This window comes from Lasioglossum baleicum, chromosome 19 (assembly GCF_051020765.1).
Source record: "Lasioglossum baleicum chromosome 19, iyLasBale1, whole genome shotgun sequence".
In the NCBI taxonomy this organism is placed as follows: Eukaryota; Metazoa; Arthropoda; class Insecta; order Hymenoptera; family Halictidae; genus Lasioglossum; species Lasioglossum baleicum.
This window is the reverse complement of record NC_134947.1, coordinates 786813-807808: the sequence shown is the minus strand read 5'-3', so window position 1 is coordinate 807808 and position 20996 is coordinate 786813. Positions and strand designations below refer to the sequence as shown.

The 20996-nt window shown below is 42.2% G+C and overlaps 2 protein-coding genes across 4 annotated transcripts in view; one reads left to right on the top strand and one right to left on the bottom strand.

Moving 5' to 3' along the window:
- The window catches only part of LOC143218517 (uncharacterized), a 48829-nt gene extending 28165 nt beyond the window's left edge, over positions 1 to 20664 (bottom strand). The window contains exons 1-3 of one of the 3 annotated variants that reach the window (XM_076443741.1): positions 16286 to 20664; positions 4371 to 4620; positions 4001 to 4213 (exon numbers count right to left, since the gene is read on the bottom strand). In XM_076443741.1, the coding sequence (XP_076299856.1) occupies positions 17030 to 20662 (3633 nt within the window). In that variant the 5' untranslated portion in view covers positions 20663 to 20664 and the 3' untranslated portion in view covers positions 4001 to 4213; positions 4371 to 4620; positions 16286 to 17029. Of the gene's footprint in view, positions 1 to 4000; positions 4621 to 16285 lie in introns of all 3 variants that reach the window. The other 2 variants (XM_076443740.1, XM_076443742.1) reach the window with 2 other exon arrangements.
- On the top strand, positions 27 to 9798 carry LOC143218556 (uncharacterized). The gene is made up of 8 exons (XM_076443788.1): positions 27 to 348; positions 456 to 1501; positions 1594 to 1619; positions 1713 to 1972; positions 2277 to 2873; positions 8466 to 8547; positions 8866 to 9003; positions 9696 to 9798. Exons 1-8 carry the CDS (start codon positions 27 to 29, stop codon positions 9796 to 9798), a joined length of 2574 nt encoding a protein of 857 aa, XP_076299903.1.
- Positions 20665 to 20996: the final 332 nt, after the last annotated feature.

Genomic DNA, 20996 nt, shown 5'->3' with positions numbered 1-20996 from the left:
GCCGATCCGAGAAGACAGCATACGAAATGTTCGCGACAAACGGGTCCATCATCAGCACCTACGGCGTACGGACGATCAATCTTGATCTGGGTCTCCGTCGTGCCTTCCAATGGAGATTTGTCGTAGCCGATGTCTCGAAGCCGATCATCGGAGCCGATTTTTTATCCCACTACGGGCTGCTGGTGGATTTGAAGAATCACCGATTGCTGGACCTGTTGACATCACTGTCTACTACCGGTAGGAGAGCAGAGGGCAAGATTCCATCGGTGAAGACCATCCTCGGGAACTCTCCTTACCAACGGTTGCTGGCAAGATTCCCAGACATCGTGCGCTTGACGTCGAACCCACGTAAGATTAAACACGATGTCGTACATATTATATTAATACCACCCCCGGGCAACCAACCTTTTGTAAGCCGCGTAGACTTTCGCCTAACATGTTCAAAATCGCGAAAGCGGAATTCGAGAGTTCATTGAGTCAGGGCCATATACGACCTTCAAAGAGCCAGTGGGCATCAGCCTTACACATGGTTGCAAAGAAGGACAACGGATGGAGACCCTGCGGAGATTACCGCGCTCTCAACGCCCGTACAATCCCCGACCGTTACCCGCTACCACACGTCGAAGATTTTACGCGAACGTTGAGTGGAAACACGATCTTCACGACAATCGATCTGGTTCGCGCGTATCATCAGATTCCGGTACATCCGAACGACGTCGCTAAAAGTGCGATAGTAACGCCTTTTGGACTATTCGAATACGTTTCCATGCCGTTCGGGTTGAGAAACGCCGCCCAAACGTTCCAACGTTTTATAGACGACGTGCTGCGAGGTCTAGATTTGTGTTACGCCTATTTGGACGATATTTTAGTCGCGTCTAGAAATGAGGAAGAACACAAGGAACACTTAAGGCAGCTTTTCTCACGCTTAGAGGAATACGGGATAATAATAAACCCGACAAAATGCGTATTCGCCGCACCCGAAGTGAAGTTTCTCGGATACATCGTGAATGCACAAGGCACGAAACCGCTCACGGACAAGGTAAACGCGATAAGAGAATTCCCTACACCTAAGACGGTTAAACAATTACGCCGGTTTTTGGGGATGGTTAATTTCTACCGACGTTTCGTCGCGAACGCCGCGAAAATCCAGAGCCCCCTCAATGCGCTCCTAAAGAGGCTAAAAATAAAGGCAGACGCGCCCATTCAATGGTCAAGCGAAACGGAAACCGCGTTGAATGCATTAAAGAACGCTTTAGCTGACGCCGCGTTATTAGCGCATCCACATAGAAACTCGCAGCTCGCGATTATGGTAGATGCGTCAGACTTCGCGTTAGGCGCTACCTTGCAACAGCGACAAGGAAATTCTTGGCAACCCCTGGGGTTCTTCACGAAATCTCTGTCGCCCCCGCAACGAAAGTATAGCGCATACGATCGTGAATTATTAGCGGTATACGCAGCTATCAAACATTTCCGTCATGCACTAGAAGGCCAAGCATTCACTGTATATACCGACCATAAACCGATCACATACGCATTCAGACAAAAGCCAGGAAAATGCACAACCTAGGCAATTTCGACATCTCGACTTTATAGGGCAGTTTACAACCGATATCAGACACGTTAGCGGCAAGGACAACGAAGTGGCGGATGCATTATCGAGAGTAGAGACGGTCACAGCGTCCATAGATTTCGAAAAACTAGCGATTTCACAGGAGACAGACCGCGAACTACAAGAGTTACTTGCAACGTCCGAATAAGGACGCCAACGTTTATTGCGATATCGCTACGGGAACCGCGAGACCATTCATAACGAAACCTTTTCGAAGACAAGCATTCGCCTCACTGCACGACTTGGCACATGGGGGGGATAAAAGCAACGGTCAAGTTAATAAAACAACGATTTGTTTGGCCGTCAGTCGAAAAGGATTGTCGCGAATGGGCTCGCAGCTGCTTACAATGTCAACGTGCAAAAGTAAGCAAACATGTATCAAGTCCCGTCGGCAACTTTGTTCCGCCGTCCACTAGATTCGAACACGTACACGTCGACCTAGTAGGACCGCTACCGGTTTCGAAAGAAAAAAGATATTGCCTAACGTGCGTAGATCGCTTCACACGCTGGTCAGAAGCATTTCCACTGGAAAACATTGAAGCGGAAACAGTGGCTAGAGCATTCGTCGCTGGATGGATAGCACGATTCGGAATACCCCTACGCGTCACAACCGATCAGAGGCGACAATTCGAATCGCAACTTTTCAAAAATCTGAATGCGCTACTAGGTGTAAAACACTTAAGAACGACTGCGTACCACCCAGTGGCGAACAGACTAGTAGAACGATTCCACAGGCAACTTAAAGCTGCGATTAAATGCCATAAAGACGAGCGATGGACGGACGCGCTACCAATTGTACTGTTAGGCATCCGTACCGCTCATAGGGTAGATTTAGCGGCATCTGCGGCCGAATTAGTCTACGGCGAAAACCCGCGACTACCTGCGGAATTTCTAGTAGCCTCATCGGAAAATAACATGGGACCTTCGGAGTTCGTAAATCAACTCCGCGAACACTTTCACAACGTCCGGCCCACGGAGGCAAGTCGACACGGAAAAAAGAAGATTTTCGTATTCAAAGACCTACCGACAGCCACGCATGTATTCCTACGCACAGACAGCGCGAAAAGTTCGTTACAACTCCCATACGAAGGACCATACCCTGTTATTTCCCGATCAGACAAAACATACACTGTAAAGGTAAGAGATAAAGAAATGACAGTATCCATAGACAGATTGAAACCTGCGTACGTATTCGAAGAGAATATCACGCCAGAAACAGACACAGAAGGAACGTCGTCACAAAAAACGCGAGAGACCGCGAGAAGTCAGACGGTGATACACGAACGACGACATGTACAGACGCGCGCAGGCAGATACGTGCGATTCCCAGACCGATTACGGCAATAGGCAATAGGCGATAGACGGCAAACTCGTTTTCAGGAATGCAAGGGTGCGGGATTCGCGTTCTCATTTCTCGATAATACAAAAAACGTGGTAAAATGAGGTTTTTCAGAAGTCAAAAACGCTAAATAAAAGATCGATCTAGGCCGCTATCGCCCCCAAAAGTCCAATTTTTTCGTTTACGAGGCGTAATTTGCATTATTCGGTAGCATGTAGGTATGAAAATAGGTACATGCGCAGTTGTATGCTTCCGAATAATGCAAATTATGCTGCCGAATAATGCAAATTATGCCTCGTAAACGAAAAAATAAGACTTGAGGGCGATAGCGGCCTAGATCGATCTTTTATTTAGCGTTTTTGACTACTGGAAAACCCCATTTTTGTATTATCGAGAAATGAGAACACGAATCCCGCACCCTTGCAATTTTGGAAAAATGAGTCCACTCCCTTAACCACTTCGTTTCCCCTGCCGTCGACGTCCATACCGTTCGTATAGGGTCACAGATGTGTTATGACGCGACGCCGAGACTCTCTGTACAGATCAGAGACGTGTTTTCACGCGACACAATATCGCTTGCGCCGGTGCCACGGACGTGTTGTCCCGCGATGCAATACCGTTCGTGCGGTGCTACAGACGACATATCTCGCATGCTTCATTATTACATGGGCTGTTTCGGAATAATGTAACCCTGAAAGCAATGTTCCAGGCTGGAAATGGACAGGAAAAGAATAAAATTGCTTTCGGGGTTACATTTTTTCGAAAAAGTCCATATGATAATGAAGCACGCGAGATATGTTGTCTGTAGCACCGCACAAACGGTATTGCGTCGCGAGATAACACGTCCGTGGCACCGGCGCAAGCGACATTGCGTCGCGTGATAACACGTCTCTGATCTGTACAGAGAGTATCGGCGTCGCGTCGCGTCATAACACATCTGTGACCCAATACGAACGGTATCGACGTCGCGACATAACGCATCACTGAGAACCAAGTGGTTAATTGTATACAATGTAGATTAATTTGATGTAGTAATTGTCGTAGGTACTTACTTGTGGAATTTAATAAGGTGGCAACTTCACACCAAAGTTTCCGATTATATTATCCCTGTTGTGGTATTGACCGTCTCTAGGGTCCCACAAACTTTTCCTTTCCTCTACCAAACTGATCAACTTTTCGCAGTCCATTCTACAAGGTGTCTCTCTGCTTCTTCAAAGTGTACTATGCGCGTCACGAAATCGTTCTGTGGTCTTCATTTCCGCGGTCTAGGAGGAAAACTCTTCAAAGCGCTCATTTGTCCAAAACTTTGCTGATTGGTTAGCGATTTTCAGGTAAACCGACCAATCAGGCCGTTTTTGTCAACATGATCACACCCACGGCACCGAAAGTTTGACAACGTACCGGAATAAATGGAAAACATACCTGTTTTTACGGATATACGGTTCTTTATTGGTGCCACTTCGGTGCCACGAAGAAAGACTCAGACAGCTCCCTATACCTCAATAGCAATTATGTGCTATAAACCTTGCAGACCTCCACGGTCAGTTTTGGGCTGCAGCTAATCATCTTGGGGTTTACCGTCAAACCCGCACACCATGTGCAGTGACTCTTTTATCTGTCTTCCACCTGGAAGACACTTTTGGCCAAGTTGAGATGGGACACCTTTCATGTACTGAAAAGACATTTTCAATTTGTTTATGTCCAACAAGTAGTCCAATACAATGCCCGTACGAAGCGATAGCGGAACAGCAGTGGGTTCAGAGTTGTGCAGAATTACAATTAAATTACTCGAGGAATCAAAATTATTAGGCCGAGAAGAAAATTCTTGCGGTTTTAATTAAAATCAAAATAACAAAAACCGTAAGGACTTTCTCTCCGACCTAATACAAACTAATTGATTACATTGTAATTCAGTCACATTGTAATTTATAATTCATATCTTCATTCAATTAAAGTTCAATGTAATTCGTAATTGCAATTGGAGTACAAATATAAAATAGCGGTACGTATTATGAAGGAGGATGAGGAATAGAAACTACGCCGCATAGACAGCAAACAAGCATATGAAAGAAAAACATAAAAATATATCCGCACTTTTTCAAAGTTCTGGACTATAATTTGAAGAACTGTATTTTAATGTAATATCGTAATATGTAATTCAGTGATGGCGTAGTTGAATTACTATATAATTGAAATACAATGTAATTTAATTGTATAATTGAATTAGCACAACTCTGAGTGGGTTAAGATATTAAACCGTTACCGCCCACTACTACGCGATTGTAGGGGGTGGCAAGGCTCCATCTCGTATGGGTCCGAATTGGCGACATTGTATTGATGCGAGCGTGAGAAGAAGGTTCCCAGGCAGGTTTACGGTGACGTGTCTCTAGGTACGATGCGCGCCCGATTGGATTAGAGTGGAAGAGGCAGGCCTCGTTTCACACGCATGTTCGCCTGTTGTCGAAACATTGGCTACGGCGGCCACACATACTATCTAGCGTGCAACCTCGAAGTCAAAGCATTGGGACTACGGGCGCGGCTGTGGTGGGGATAGGCAGACCTAGCGATCATAGGCTCGATTTGTTTATGTGCCGTTCCCGGGGCTGTTCTCTATGGAGAGGTTTATGACAGGTCATTACTATTGAGCTGGAAGTCGACACTTTGTCGGACAACATGTGTTGACTTGTGTTAACTTAAAAATTATTTTACAGTAAAACATTATGAATAGGACGCACTAAAAACAGCTTTCTGAAAAATAGCTTCGCTGTCGATCGCCCAATAATGACCCGACCATTTGCATGCCCAATGTTTTATAGCCGCTACGCTATCGTACATCGCACAGTGGTGCAAAATCCCCAAGACATGGCAATAATTCGTTTATTATGTCATTTTTTTAAATCTATGTGTATTGAAATACATTACAGTATTAATGCATCGATCATAGATTGTAATAGAACCTAACCCAAACACTGACATTGGAAAGAACTGTGACATACATTTGAAGGAAAAAATTTTGTCTCATTTCTTTGTTGTTTTTGTGTATGTGTATGCACTCCTTGATTTTCGAAAGTTTCATAGTGTAGATATTATTCAGTGCGGTGAGTACATTACTTTAAATTATAAAAAATATAAAGCTAATTATTAATTTTTTTGTATGTTATTGAGACTCCGAGTCCCACCGATTTTTATTTGGTTATAATCCAAAAGTTCGCGACTTTTTATGACTTTCCGACAAAATAAAGTCACGATGGTTTTGGAAAGAGCGAGGTAAACGATTATTTCGAATCCACATTTATTAAGATTAAGATTTTTAAAACTAAGAAAATATGAGAGCACTATCCGCATACCCAAAGTCACAAGTTTTTCATTAAATTATATCATAGTGTAACCATAAGAGTATTTAATTAATAAAAATGATTTCAGTTGAAAAAATATTTGTTCTCATAGTTTATTTCGCAATTGTTTTAAACAGGTCCATAGCTATCATAGCACCAGAAAATTGAAAAAATAAAAATTATGATAATATAGCCCCAAGTGTCCTCTTTACGGACCCGTTTTTAAAAATACGGATACATCAAAATTGGCGACATGAAAATTATTTGAAGTGAACGCTGTTCCCTCCTACGCCGGACGAAAAACAAAATTATTTGATTTTCCTCCTACATCGTCAGACGTCGAGGCCCCATGGGGTTTGTCCATTGTTACCCTTCTCGAAGTACCTGAAAAAGGTTCGGCTCCCCGTGATTTTGACCATTTCGTCAGACGTCGGGCCCACAGTAAGCACACTTTCCGGCAAAGTCGGCCGTACTGGCACCAACACATGCCTCTCGGGGCGCTCGAAACTCTCGTCTGTGTGGTCGGTTGTAGGACGAAGGACGAAAACGGCTCCACTGTACGCTTACCATTCATGTGTATAAATGTTATCTTCTTCTTCTTCTTAATAATATATAAAAATGGATGTTTGTATATATATGATTAATAGACTTCGAAACTGTTTGACCGATCAACATGTAACTTGGCACATAAATGTATTTTTTCATATAGAAGGTTTTTACGCTATTCAATTTGATGTAACTCGCCGCTGTAGATGGCGCTGCAATACATCAACTTCTATACCGTTGAACCTACCGCTATGAAAATTGATATGCATAGGTATTTCAGCACGAGGAATTTTTTTCGCGCTATCCACTTTGTTGTAACTCGCCATCATATTGACGACAAAACGGAATAATTATCTATACAAATAAAAATGTAAATGTGCGTTTGTTTGTAATCGGTCATCTCCGTAACGACTGAACGTGGAAAGCTGGGGTTTGAGCCATTAGACGCCGCGTTTCTTCGGGAAGGTTTATGCGAAAAAGTCCATTCGTTCAAGAGTTTTGACGACTTTTTGCACCGGTTACAACGCTAACTGCTTACTTCAAGTTATGTGAATGTGGCGCGTTTGCGAAAACACTGATGTATAATAACCGATATGGCTTCGTGTTGATTTCTATTATCACCAATGCGTCACGACGAGAATCACCTCAGTAGTATTCTGCTTCAAATTATATCGTGGAATATGTAAAAATAGAAAAATTGACCTATTCGGAGTGATTTGTTCTGTAAGTTTCTCATTGCATTGGAATTCAGCTGAGTAGATTGATCTGCGTTTGAATTGAAATATTTGGTTAGTATTTTTAAATTATTAAGTTATTTCTTTGTTTTTTAGTTCGTGTTTTTTCCTTATTTAATGTTTAGCAATTTTACATTATAACCGTATATTTAATTATTGATCTATTATTGAATCGAGCTAGCCAGATGGGTTGAAGAAATATGCAAATCGAAGTAGTGAGTTGAGGATGTGGAGTATCGAGCCTCCATGCAATGGATAGCGGATTAGTTTGGATGGAAAGTTAAACATTCGTAAGCGAAGTCTGGTAAAAGGAGGGTATATTGAACCAAATTTTAATACAACGACTAATTATGACTTCAAATAATGTTCAAGTTAAATACGGTAGCCACGCCTTTCGCTATCAGTCTTACAGAGTTGCGACCTGCACGAAATTATTTCTACTTGACGACGATCTAACCCCGTCGACGGACAATCGCCAAGAATCCACGTCTGGTCGCTACGCAACAATTGTTTATTTTATTATAATGAGCATAACCCTCGGAATGTGTCGATATGACTAGAGTGGCGGTCAACAGTGTAACACGTAAGGTAAAGTAGAGAATAGAGCTCACACAGCGTGTAAGTTAATTATATAACGAAAATCCCGGAGGATGCGTTTCACTACCCGTGCGGTCTGCTGATGACTCAGATGATACGCACGAATGGGAAATGATCCTATTAACGACAGAATCGTGATTGCTAAGCACGAGCATTTATCCAGTCCGGCCGAGTATGGATAGACATGGTCAACGAGTACCAGCGATCACGCTTCTTTATAACTAAGATGTTTAAACACCAACGAGACTTGGACTCGTTTACTACTCGTACGATCTGCTGACTGCTCAGATGATACGCACTTATAGAAACGATCACGATACCTCGGAAATTCCGGAACACTTACAAGTTGCCCTTCAGCACAGTCGTGACCTCGGAGCAACTCTCAGTGTCAGTAGAGTCCCCTTGGCAGTGACGATCCAAAGATTATACCGAAAACCGAATAATTCGAGAACCTGCCTCTCAAAGACGATCGACACAATAATGAAACCCAGTAGTGCAGAGGTCTGATCTACATGGAATTTCAGATGCTTGATCTGGTGATATGACACGTTCCCGAATCTAGCCGCGAACCACACACTGTTGAAGCCACTAAATATATCGGAGTGTCCGCACGACGATTTTCGTGAAGTTAATACTTGGGACTCGCAGTCCAATACGATGAGAAAAGAAACCCTAATAAATTCTTAAATCCGCGCTTGCCTGTAGCAAGTTACACATTTCGGAGCGACGTTACTTTTACATCAATAATCCAACGCAAATGACTACTACGCTGTTACGACCAATTTACGCGTACGGTGATACGTTGGACTGTGCCACGAAGCGGTTTGCAATCGCGACTCCTCGGTTTGAGGCGCGTACGTAACGAGGTTGGCTAGACGGTTTGTCTAGTACAACAGGACGGTTTGGCCTCCCGAATACGCACCGGTTATCGTCGAACGGACACCTCGCGAACGCGTGCTCACTAGATCGCTTCCAGACGTAGAGTGAGTTCTCCATGGCCCTCATCGATCTCCTTCGATGATTATCGAGAGGGGATCGATGCGCACGCAACTATGATTAGTGGGGCGATCTTGCGATCCTTTTCTACGACGAGGATCGCATATGACGTCATAGATCGTCGTGGTAAATACAATTCCTATCTTCTACGTTCGCGAAGTGTCGATATGTGACCGACACGGTTACAACATCTGTCAGGTAAAAGCATACTTTTAAAAAACACTGAGCCATAGCAACGCGTGGCGGGGGAAAACTAGTATAAATTATAAATGTTATATAAATTATAACATTTTTGAACATTATATTGAAAATTACGGCGTACTATTCAGTTTTTATATTTGTTATACATTTTTAAAAAATTGTAACTTGAAATTCGAGTTACTAAATTAGTACTTGCTATATGTATATGTGTTGGATATTGAAATAAAAGAGTAGGGATATAGAAATCCTATAGGTTGGTAACGCGCGAGCGGAACTGAAGGTCGCGTGCGAGCGTGCGTGCGACATCTGCGCCCCACTGTCTGTTGAACCTTGTAAAGGTACGCGCACAGTGGGGCCGACATCGGTTGGAACTGTGACCTCAGAGGCATCGGGCCCGATCTTTCAAATGTGTGGGTAGGCTCGTCTGTGAGACCTTTCTAGCTTCGACCGACGTCGACCGACAGGACCTCCGCCGCGCGCTTGTATTTCGGTGCAGCGTTCACTTTAAATAATTTTCACGTCGCCAATTTTCAAGTATCCGTATTTTTAAAAACGGGTCCGCAAAGAGGACACTTGGGGCTCTATTATCATTATTTTTATTTTTCCAATTTCCGGGCGGTATGACAGCAATGCGCCTGTTGAAAAAACAATTGCAAAATAAACTATGAAAATAAATATTTTTTCAACTGAAATAATTTTTATTAAACACTCTTATGGTTTCACTATGTTTCGACTTCGACCGACGGTCGGAAAGCCTGAGTGCCGGGATCGCCCAGGTTTGGACGCGCGAGGAAGGTAACGGTCACGACACAAGGATTAAAAGAAGACTCGCGGTGGACGATGTGATGGAGATCAATGACGAACGTTGATTTATTGATATGAAAGAAGTGGAGCGCGCACGGCTCTGACACGCGTGAATTCCAGAAAAGCAGGTGTTACAAAGAGTTTTTGAACCAGAGTGTTTCTGTGCGCGATGAACCAGAGAGAGACTCCCCGCTTCGCCGAGGGGGTTCCCGAATAGGCCCAAGTCGACGAACGCGGTGGTCCGCGATTGGCGGATCGATCGCAGAGTCGATTGTTTCGGGATTCGAATCGAGGTAGTTTACGGGTCACGACGGCGAGCCGTTGAGAACGCGGTGTCGAAAATAATAACACACGGCGTGTGTTCTTGAAATAGGTAGAAAAACCCAGCGTGTCTCAATCGACCGGTAAGCCTCTCGATTCGAATCCCGAACACACTATGTGCACCCAAAACTAAAATTGTCATTGTTCTGTTAGTTTGGCCGTTATAATTTAATGAAAAAGTTGTGACACCTCATATTCCACGTACGCGTAGAACCATCAATTTTCAAGATTTCAAAGAATCCTCTTTGAGATACGTTCATGACTTTTTCGGATTATAACGTTCATATTAACGTCCAATTCTAAACGAAAAAAATTAATAATTAGTTTTGTATTTTTTATAATTTAGAGTAATGCACTCACCGCACTGAATAATATCTACACTATAAATGTTTAGAAAATCAAGGAGTGCATATACATTATAACAACAAAGAAAGTAGAAAAAATGTTTTCCTTCAAATGGATGTCGCAGTTGTTTCCAATGTCAGCGTTTGTGCTTAGGCTCTGTCTCTTATAATCTACATATGATCGATGTATTAATACTGTAATGTATTAGTATTTTAATGTATTTCAGTACATAGATTTTGGAAAATGACGTTACCATAGTAAACGAATTATTGCCACGTCTTGGGGATTTTGCACCACCGTGCGACGTACGATAGCGTAGCGGCTATCGGCACGTGCAATGAAACATTTGGCGCGTCCAATTCATAATTCTTTACTGTAAAGAAATTTTTAAATTACTTTACAACTGAGTTAAGTAAAGTACAACTCGTGTTGTCCGAGAAAGTGCCGACTTCCAGCTCAATAGTAATGATCTGTCATAAACCTCTTCATAGAGAACAGCCCCGGGAACGGCACATACACAAATCGAGCCGATCATCTGTTGGTCTGCCTATCCCCACCACAGCCGCGCCCGTGGTCCCAATGTTTTGACTTCGACGCTGTACGCTAGATAGTATGTGTGGCCGCCGTAGCCAATATTTCGACAACAGCCGAACATGCGTGTGAAACGAGGCCTGCCTCCTCCACTCTAATCCAATCGGGCGCGCATCGTACCTCGAGACACGTCACCGTGGTCCTGCCTGGGAACATTCTTCTCACGCTCGCAGCAATACAATGTCGCCAAGTCAGACTCATACGAGATGGCGCCTTGCCACCCCCTACAATCGTGTAGTAGTGGGCGGTAACGGTTTAATATCTTAACCCACTCAGAGTTGTGCTAATTCAATTACACTATTAAATTACATTATATTTCAATCATATAGTAATTCAACTACGTCATCACTGAATTACATATTACATGAAAATACAGCTCTCCAAATTATAGTCCAGAACTTTGAAGAAGTGCGGATATATTTTTATGTTTTTTTTCATATGCTTGTTGGCTGTATATGCGGCGTAGTTTCTATTCCTCGTCCTCTATCCATTTCCTCTGCAAATGGTCGAGCCATTATAGAGCGATGGACAGCGAAGCTGTTTTTAAGAAAGCTGTTTATAGCTCGTCCAATGAATATTGTTGGGAAATGTATGTTCCGTTCTGAGTTTTCTGCTGTAACTGTAAATCCTGGTACATATCATAAACCCCGAGTTTCCAAAAGGCTTCGCTGAACGTGGTTCGGCGGCCTACACAACTGTTCCGCGAGGGAAACACATCTGTTTCATTTATGATGTCAAGAAGCAAAGGTCTTGATTTATGTCAAAATTGCGGGCCGGTTCGGAAATCATTTTAACTGCTTTATGCCCACCGTAGCTCGACAACTGCATTCCAAAACGTCCTATAACCCGGACCTGCAATAGACCAGTGAACGACGACCGGCCATTAATCACGACATCGTCAACACGTGCGAATACGAAAAGTTTTTTTTGACAGTTTCCCACTCCACCACAAAGAATCGTACTGACACACCCACGACCAATTGGAAAGTTCAAAATCCCACCACTTAAATCCATAATTGGCCAATCGTGAAGAAACCGAGTTGAAGACGGTCAGAACATAACGAGACGCTACCAGTTCGCGAATAAAACTTATTCCGAGATTTTTCAGCAAGCATTTCAAGGTAGTCACTATGGACATTGGCGAATATCTTTGCTATGAAACAAGCCCACTTATAAGTGAATATCTTCGGCGAAAAAGGAGATTTCATGTCCATGAAATCTTCCAATCGCGAGAGGAAAAAAGTGAATACCACCTTCTGTTTCCGGAGCTGAAAGTTAATCCGGACAAGTTTCGCGAATATATGAGGATGATGAAGGAAACGTTCGATTATATCTTGGAAGGCATCAGAAGCAAAATTGTAAAACAGTCGAATTTTCGGAAGTGCATATTGCCAGAGGAGAGGCTGGTTGTAACGTTGAGGTAAGTTATCTTTTAATTTGATGGAAATTAATTTCATCGAATACTTCCTATGGCACAGTTTTAACGTAATATTGATTTCTGTTTTAGGTTTCTATCAACGGGACTGGCATTCAAGTCCTTGGCATTCAGTTTTAGAATGGCGAATAACACCATTTCTGGAATAGTATGCAAGACGTGCCAGGCAATTTGGGAAGTTTTCCAGGAAGTCCATATGCCAGTTCAAACTATGGATTCGCTACGAGAAGTTTCATTGGGATATGAACAGCTATGGGGTTTTCCCAATTGCTTGGGGAGTATCGATGGGAAGCACATCCGCATTAAATGTCCATCGAACTCTGGATCAAGGTTTCATAATTATAAGAAATTCTTCTCCATCCACCTGCAAGGGATTGCGAACGCCAAATGTAAATTCGTTACGGTGGATGTCGGGGATTATGGGAGACGAAGCGACAGCGCTGCACTTTCAACGACAAATGTATACCGCCGTCTCCAAAATAATAGGTTTGACATGCCACCCAGCAGAGTGCTGGGAAACGTAACTCCGCCGTATGTGCTAATCGGCGACCAGGGATACCCCTTGAAGGAGTACCTGATGCGACCATATACGATCACCGACAGCCACGTTCGCGAAAAAGAAAAATTTAACTACATGTTAAGCAAGTCCAGACGCTCTATAGAATGTGCATTCGGCATCCTCGCGAGCATGTGGAGGTGCCTCAAAGAGGAACTGCAGGTGCATCCAAGTAACGTGAATGTGTTCGTTAAATGTATGTGCTTACTGCACAACATAATCATAGATAAAGAAGGCATAAGCGACCCCGAAATGTGGGATGCAAACGCCACTGTGTATGGTGACAGTGGCAGGGACCAGGCGGGGTCGAGTGGGAGTTGCAATCGCGCATCGCGGAGGGCCTACGAGATACGCGATATGTTCAAAGAGTATTTTGCTAATAATTAATGTAAATTGTTGTGTTAGTGTAGTAAATAATAGTTGTATGTATGCGTATGTAACGTGTATTGATTGAATGTAATGTGTATTAATGTATTGTATGTAGTGTGTACTGATTGTGTGTAATGTGTAGACTGCGGATCTGTATGCAAAATAAAAATTTTCTACCTCTATTGCAAGGAACAGTAACTAAATTGATTATTATTCCTTCCCTTAATGATAGTCACGGAATATACAGGGTGTCCCAAAATTCGTGAAAATCCCGAACGGGGGTGGTTCCTGAGACCATTCTAAGAGACATTTTCCTTTGCACCAATGTCAACTGCGACTTTGTTTAGGAGTTACTAACGAAAAACACGTACCAATCAGAGCGCGCCCTGGCCCGCCGCGCCGCACAGTGGTCCGGATCGAAGAAGTTGGTGCCATTTAGCTAAAAAGTCAACTTTCTCATATCGATTTCTAACAAATTTGTATTGCTTCCTAAATGTCTATCAACCTTGAAAATGAAAAAATTAATTCGGTTTACCAAGAATTGTAATTAGGACGAATACTTAAAGCGTAGACATTTAGAGACAGTACTTTTCACTAAGAAAATTGCTTCTCTTCTTCGAGGTGCCCTGTTCACATCACTTAATATTTCTTATTTTTTTTTTGTTTACGGTGAAGAGCACTCTTTTGTGATACAAAATTAACATCGACACTAAAAGTTATTGTTCACAATATGTTAAAAGTTAATACTCAATGAAATAAAAAAATTGGCCAAATTTTTTACATTTGACAAGGAATATCTACAGGGTCATAAAAAGTCACGGTTTATAACAAATTGGATCATTTTCAGTATTCTTTCCCGTATATAATCGTGCAAAAATCTTGTCCTACCTCGTCCTACCTTGCAAGTTATCAACGTTCAAAGCTGTCAATGTTACTTCGCGACGCGTTTCGCTTGCGTAAAACAGGCTCGTATGACTGATCGAATGTTCCAAATATGAACGTTTCTGCAATAACACATTATAAGAGATAAATAGAGTATATATATACATATACAGGGTGTCCCACCCGATTTCGACATCTTGATTTTCTCGCTATTGTTAATCGTAGCAAAAAATGTTTCAGCAGAGGCTCGAACGGTATCGAGTGGAGCATATTTTGATGTTATGAGTTTTTTCGTGAGTGGGCGCGTAAAGGTCATATAAAGGTCAACTTTGTTTTTTTTAATGGAATGAGCTATTTTTTAATACATCAATCGATGCAGCTGGACATTCGTTATTAAAAAAGTACTAACCATCAGGAGACTAAATATCAGGAGATATTTCAATTTAAATAACTCTAAAATAGCATTATTGTCGTACTAACAATAAGACGTTAGTGTTTACTTACTTGTGTAACGTCTTATTGTTAGTACGACAGTAATGGTATTTTAGAGTTATTTAAATTGAAATATCTCCTGAACTACTAACTTGTCGACATACATAGGTTAGCACTTTTTTATAACGAATGTCCAGCTGCATCGATTGATGTATTAAAAAATATCTCATTCCATTTAAAAAAACAAAGTTGACCTTTATATGACCTTTACGCGTCCACTCACGAAAAAACTCATAGCGTCAAAATATGCTCCACTCGATACCGTTCGAGCCTCTGCTGAAACATTTTTTGCTACGAGTAACAATAGCGAGAAAATCAAGATGTCGAAATCGGGTGGGACACCCTGTATAAATTGACTTCGACAGTCACTCCTATTTAGATTGAAATTATTGTTAACATCTGACCCGTACATGTCACAATTAAGAATAACATGTAAAAGAAATCCTAAAATACTGAATCCTGAGGCAATAGAATTTATTAACTAATTCAATCGATCATCATACATCATCACGAAAGACAAATTATGGTATGTTTATTTTATTAGCTTACTTTTTTATTTGTGGTAATATTGACTGAATATAATGTTAGTACTATTTTAGTCGCAATATGTATTTAAAATATTTCTTTTTTTTACACAGGAAAGCATTCTTTTATGTGTTAAAGATTAAGACCAACACTAAAAATTATTGTTCATAACAAGTAAAAAAAGGTTGAAAAACTATATTTGAACAATTCATTTTTTAATAAAAAATATCAATGAAAAGTTATTAAAAATTATTGTTTAACAAATGCAAAAAATATTTAATTATCTCTAGGTAAGAATTACTATTTTTTAAATATTTTTGGTGAAAATTTCATTACGATATCTCTAATAGTTCAAAAGTTATAACAAAATGACACCAACTTCTTCGATCCGGACCACTGTGCGCCGCGCCGCACAGTGCCGTGACATCGCAACGAACAAGAGTTTCTCGATAATGTGAATCCTCTCCGATTTCGATGAGCTATGGATACGTTGTCAAGACCATGATTCTGAACAACATTTCTCTTTAGACTTTTTGGCGATCGGCTTTAGTTTACGAGATAATCGTAAAAAAGAGAAGAAGCAGAAACTGATTGAATTAAAAACTCACGTATTCAGCCGTAAATCCATTTGCTGCTTCGAAATGTGTGTCACTGGGTCACTCGGTGACGAACTGCACAGATGTCTTCAGGTACACGGCAGTACCGAAAGCCAAGGGACGTACGGCCAGGTCGACGAACTGCACAGCCGGTGGTAGAAGGCCTAAGGGATGCGTGGTCAAGTCGACGATCCAGAATTTCACTTTCACTTTCGAATCGATAAATAATTCGTATGTTTATTTCACACAGATGCCTTGAAATTTTTCCACACTCACATTCACTGTTCACATTTGTCCACACATAGTTATGTACTAATAATAATTGCCATGTCCCTTGTACTGCTGCACAAATCACAACAATCAGGTAATGCAATCACTAGACCGCGGATTTCATGCATTTGCAGCAAACACGAGTAGGTGCATTTTAATAAAGTAGAGAGATTAAAATAATTTCAAAACACCATAGTATTATTTTAAACGCGGCCCTGGCTCGTAACAACATATTAATTTTACAGACGCAATTTCAAATTATTAATCTTGAAAAAGATCCAAACTTGGGATCGAAACGTTGATGATTTTTGAATAAATTAGCAAAAATGCTTCGATTGTTACAAAGGACCGAACCGTAGCGCCGAAAACATTTAAAGATTTATTAACAACTGTTTAATTATTGATATCACTGAGTTCATTGTGTATGTTGCCGGTTAGCTCTGTCCGAATACATGCGGTGAGGTTTTTTTTTTAAATTTTTTTTTTTCAAATAATTAAGAAATGTGCAGGCGTGAGTGAATTTATGTCGGACGGATCATCGGACATAGCCAGGAGAGGTCGAGAGTTGAGACAAGCCTCAATTTGGGTTAACAGGGTATAGAATTCTTCGAACGTCAACTTCGCCTCGCCAATGACCCGACGTAGGTGATATTTCGTTGACTTGACAGCTGCCTCCCAAATCCCTCCAAAGTGAGGGGCTGCCGGGGGGTTGAACCTCCAGGTAGTACCCTGCTCAGCTAGAGCTTTCGACAGTTGGTTAGCTTGCTGACTTGATTTTTGAAAGAGCCGGTTAAGCTCGGAGGCGGCTCCTACCAAGTTCGTACCCTGGTCTCTGATAAGTGTACTGCAGTGACCCCGACGAGCACAGAATCTTCTAAAGGCAGCTAAGAAACCTTCTGTAGTGTAATCAGAGACCGCTTCCAAATGAACCGCTCTTGTTGTTAAACATATGAACAAACAAATGTAGCCCTTGTAGGCTGTACGCCCGCGCCCTGCTGCCGCTCGCATAGAGAATGGACCCGCGTAGTCCACTCCTGCCACACTGAATGGCCTAGCTGGACGTACTCGCGTCAAAGGCAGACTTGCCATTTGTTGGTAACTTGGTGTTGCCCTATAACGAATGCAAGTGTGGCACCTGTGAATTGTCGACTTCACCCTTTGACGACCCTTAATCAACCAATATTTATTACGCAACGTGGCCAACGTTAATTGGGTGCCTCCATGTAGGGTTCGAATGTGAGTATCTTGTATCAAGAGATCTACAAATTTTCCCTCAGCGAGCAAGATAAGCGGATGTTTTTGATCCAAGCTCAGTAACGAGTGCTTTAAACGTCCACCGACTCTAATCAATCCCTCTCTCATAATTGGATTAAGTGATTCTAATTGAGTACCCTTTTTTACAGTCTGACGTCTTGTCAGCAACTGCAGTTCTTTAGCAAAATATGTACTTTGGACAATGTGTATCCATACTAAACGAGCTCTATCAATTTCCCAAACCGACAATTCCTTATTGGGAGTAGGTCTGTCGCTATGGAACCAATTCTGCAAGAAGAGTGAAGATGTTGCATGCCAATTTTTTGAGATCATTATCTCCTTGAATCTTGTAACGAGACGTAGCATGTATGCTGTGATTCGCAAAAGTTTTTGGAGGTTCGAGCACCTTTCATTTAACAAGTACCAAAATGCAAGGTTCTCTATGTTCGTTCCTCTTCCTGCTAAGATCTTAGCAGTTACAGCCGTATGGCAAGAGACGCCTTCAACTAGTTTTACCTCTAATAGTGATAGAGGCCATGAATTTTGGTTTTCCGATAGCCATGTAGGTCCTCCCCACCAAAGCCGAAGAGAACGCAATTCTGAAGGCTTTATGCCCCTGGACACTGGATCTGCAGGATTACTTTCTGACCTGACATGCTTCCACGATGCCTTCGGTACCAAATTATGAATGTCAGCGCAACGATTGGCGACAAATGTAGGCCATTTGGATGGGTGCTCCTTGAGCCAATATAACACGTCCAAGGAGTCAGTCCAAAGGTATATGTCAATTCCTCTATCATCGAATAGGGGTAGTACATTGTGTACTAATTTTGCAAGTAAGTGAGCTGCGGAGAGCTCTAGTCTCGGTATGCTTAGCGTCTTAATAGGAGCAACTTTAGATTTTGTCTGAATCAATTGTGTGGATATTGACGATTGTGTTTCAGTTCGCAAGTACAATACTGCTCCATATGCTAACTTCGATGCGTCGGCAAACCCGTGTAATTGCAATGAAACAGAGGTTTGTACGTAACCTAGCCAACGGGGGATGTCGATTTGAGACAACGAGGGTAATTCCTCATACCAATCCTTCCAATCGGTTGCTTCTACAGCAGGTAATGGATCGTCCCATTGTAGCTTCAAGAGCCATAACTTCTGCAAGAAGATTTTTGCTGTTATGGTTACCGGAGCTAACAATCCAAGTGGGTCAAATAATTTTGCCACTTTTGATAAAACTAACCTTTTCGTCCAAGTGGTTGGGCAAACCCCCATGTCGGTTTTGTATTGGAAGAGGTCTCTCTGAGGCAGCCATTGAAGACCGAGCACCCCGTAGGAAAAATTATCCTGCAACAAAGTCTCAGTCTCCACCGCTATGGAATCCCTGGGCAGCCACTCTAGTAATGATTGTTCATTCGAGAGCCATTTCCGTAGTGGGAAACCGCCCACCTTGCACAATTCTAATACTTGTTTTTGTTTCAATCCAGCCGTCTCTAAAGAATGACCTCCCGACAGGACGTCATCCATGTAGATTTCCTTCTGTAAGACACTAGCGCCTAAAGGAAAATGTTCCTTTTCATCGAATGCTAACTGTTTGATAACCCTATTTGCAAGAAATGGACTAGATGCTAATCCATAAGTGACCGTGTTCAATTTGTAAATTTGAATCGGGTCTGAGGAATTGAATCTCCACAATACCAACTGATATAACCTGTCTTCCTCAGCTAGGAGTATTTGTCTAAACATTTGTTTAATGTCTGCGACGAATGCGTATTTGTATTTACGCCAACTAATAACAAGGTGAGATAAGTCGGGCAGCAAATTAGCTCCTACATGAAGACAATCATTCAAACTAACCCCAGCTCTCGTCTTCATGGAGCCGTTGAAGACTGTCCGTAATTTAGTAGTTGAGCTACTTTCTTTGAGTACCCCATGATGAGGCAAGAAACAACAATTATGCAAATCCAAGGGGGAAGTGGATATTACTGACATATGCTCAGTCGCAATATAGTCTTGCATGAACTCACAATAAGCATGTTTGAAAACTGAATCTCTATCAAAGCGTCTTTCCATGTTAGCAAGCATTTTTTGAGCTGATCTGTGCGTATCGAGGAAGGAAGGAGGTTCACTAATGCAAAGGGGCAGTCTTACAATATACCGCCCATCGGACATCCTTGAGTGTGTCTCTAGAAAGTGCTTCTCGCATGTCTGCTGATCGGGAGTTTCCAGTTGCACAGGAGGAAGCTCCTCTTGCAACCAGAACCTTTGCAATAGTTCATTGACATCCTCGCCTATTGTGCAGTGTAGCACAGTTGGTCTGACTCGTTGAGTACCACTGTTGCAGCCTGTTTCCCCCGATATCAACCAACCAAGACTCGACTGTGTAGCAATAGGTTCATGGCCTTCGCCTTTAATTACTCGACCTTCCACAACCTCAGCGTGCACGTCCGCCCCCAGTAACATGTCTATGGACCCGGTCTCAGCGAAGCGCGGATCTGCTAATTCCAAGTCATTTAAATGTTTCCAATCGCGGTCATTTGCCAAGACAACAGGGGTGTAACCGCTGACCTTTCCTACTACGTAGGCGCTGACTCGACAGCTGAAAGTAGATGTAAAATGAGGCTTGATGGTGAAGACCGTCTTGCTTTTACAAGTAGTTAGAGAACTATTACACAGTCCAGTTATAGGTATTCTACAAGCGATTCTAGATAACCGCAATCTCTGACATAGAGCTGTCATGATGAATGAAGATTGAGAGCACTGATCTATAATTGCCCTCGCGAGGCACTCTTCCCCTTGACTATTTACTATATATACATAAGCTGTAGCGATAAGAACGGTATCAATAATACCGGAATGGCTTTTGGCCATGTGTGCCACTGCACCAGATCCAGAGGTCGAGGTTTCTGGAGCAACCAGATCCTTGGATCCTTCATTTGACGTGAGACTGATTATTACTTGCGGACCATGCGTTTCGATTAAAATGCAAGATACTGTGATGCTTACCGTTGCATTCTTTGCAGCGGTTTTTCGAAGGACAGGAATCTAACAAGTGGTTCCCCAAGCAATTATAACAAATGCCTTTCGATTTCACATGCTCATGTCTTTGAGGAATGGTTTGTGCTCGAAAGACGTCACACTGTAAAAGAAAATGAGGTTTCGAACACAGAGAACATTTTTGGGTGAATCGTCCGTTACCTGATCC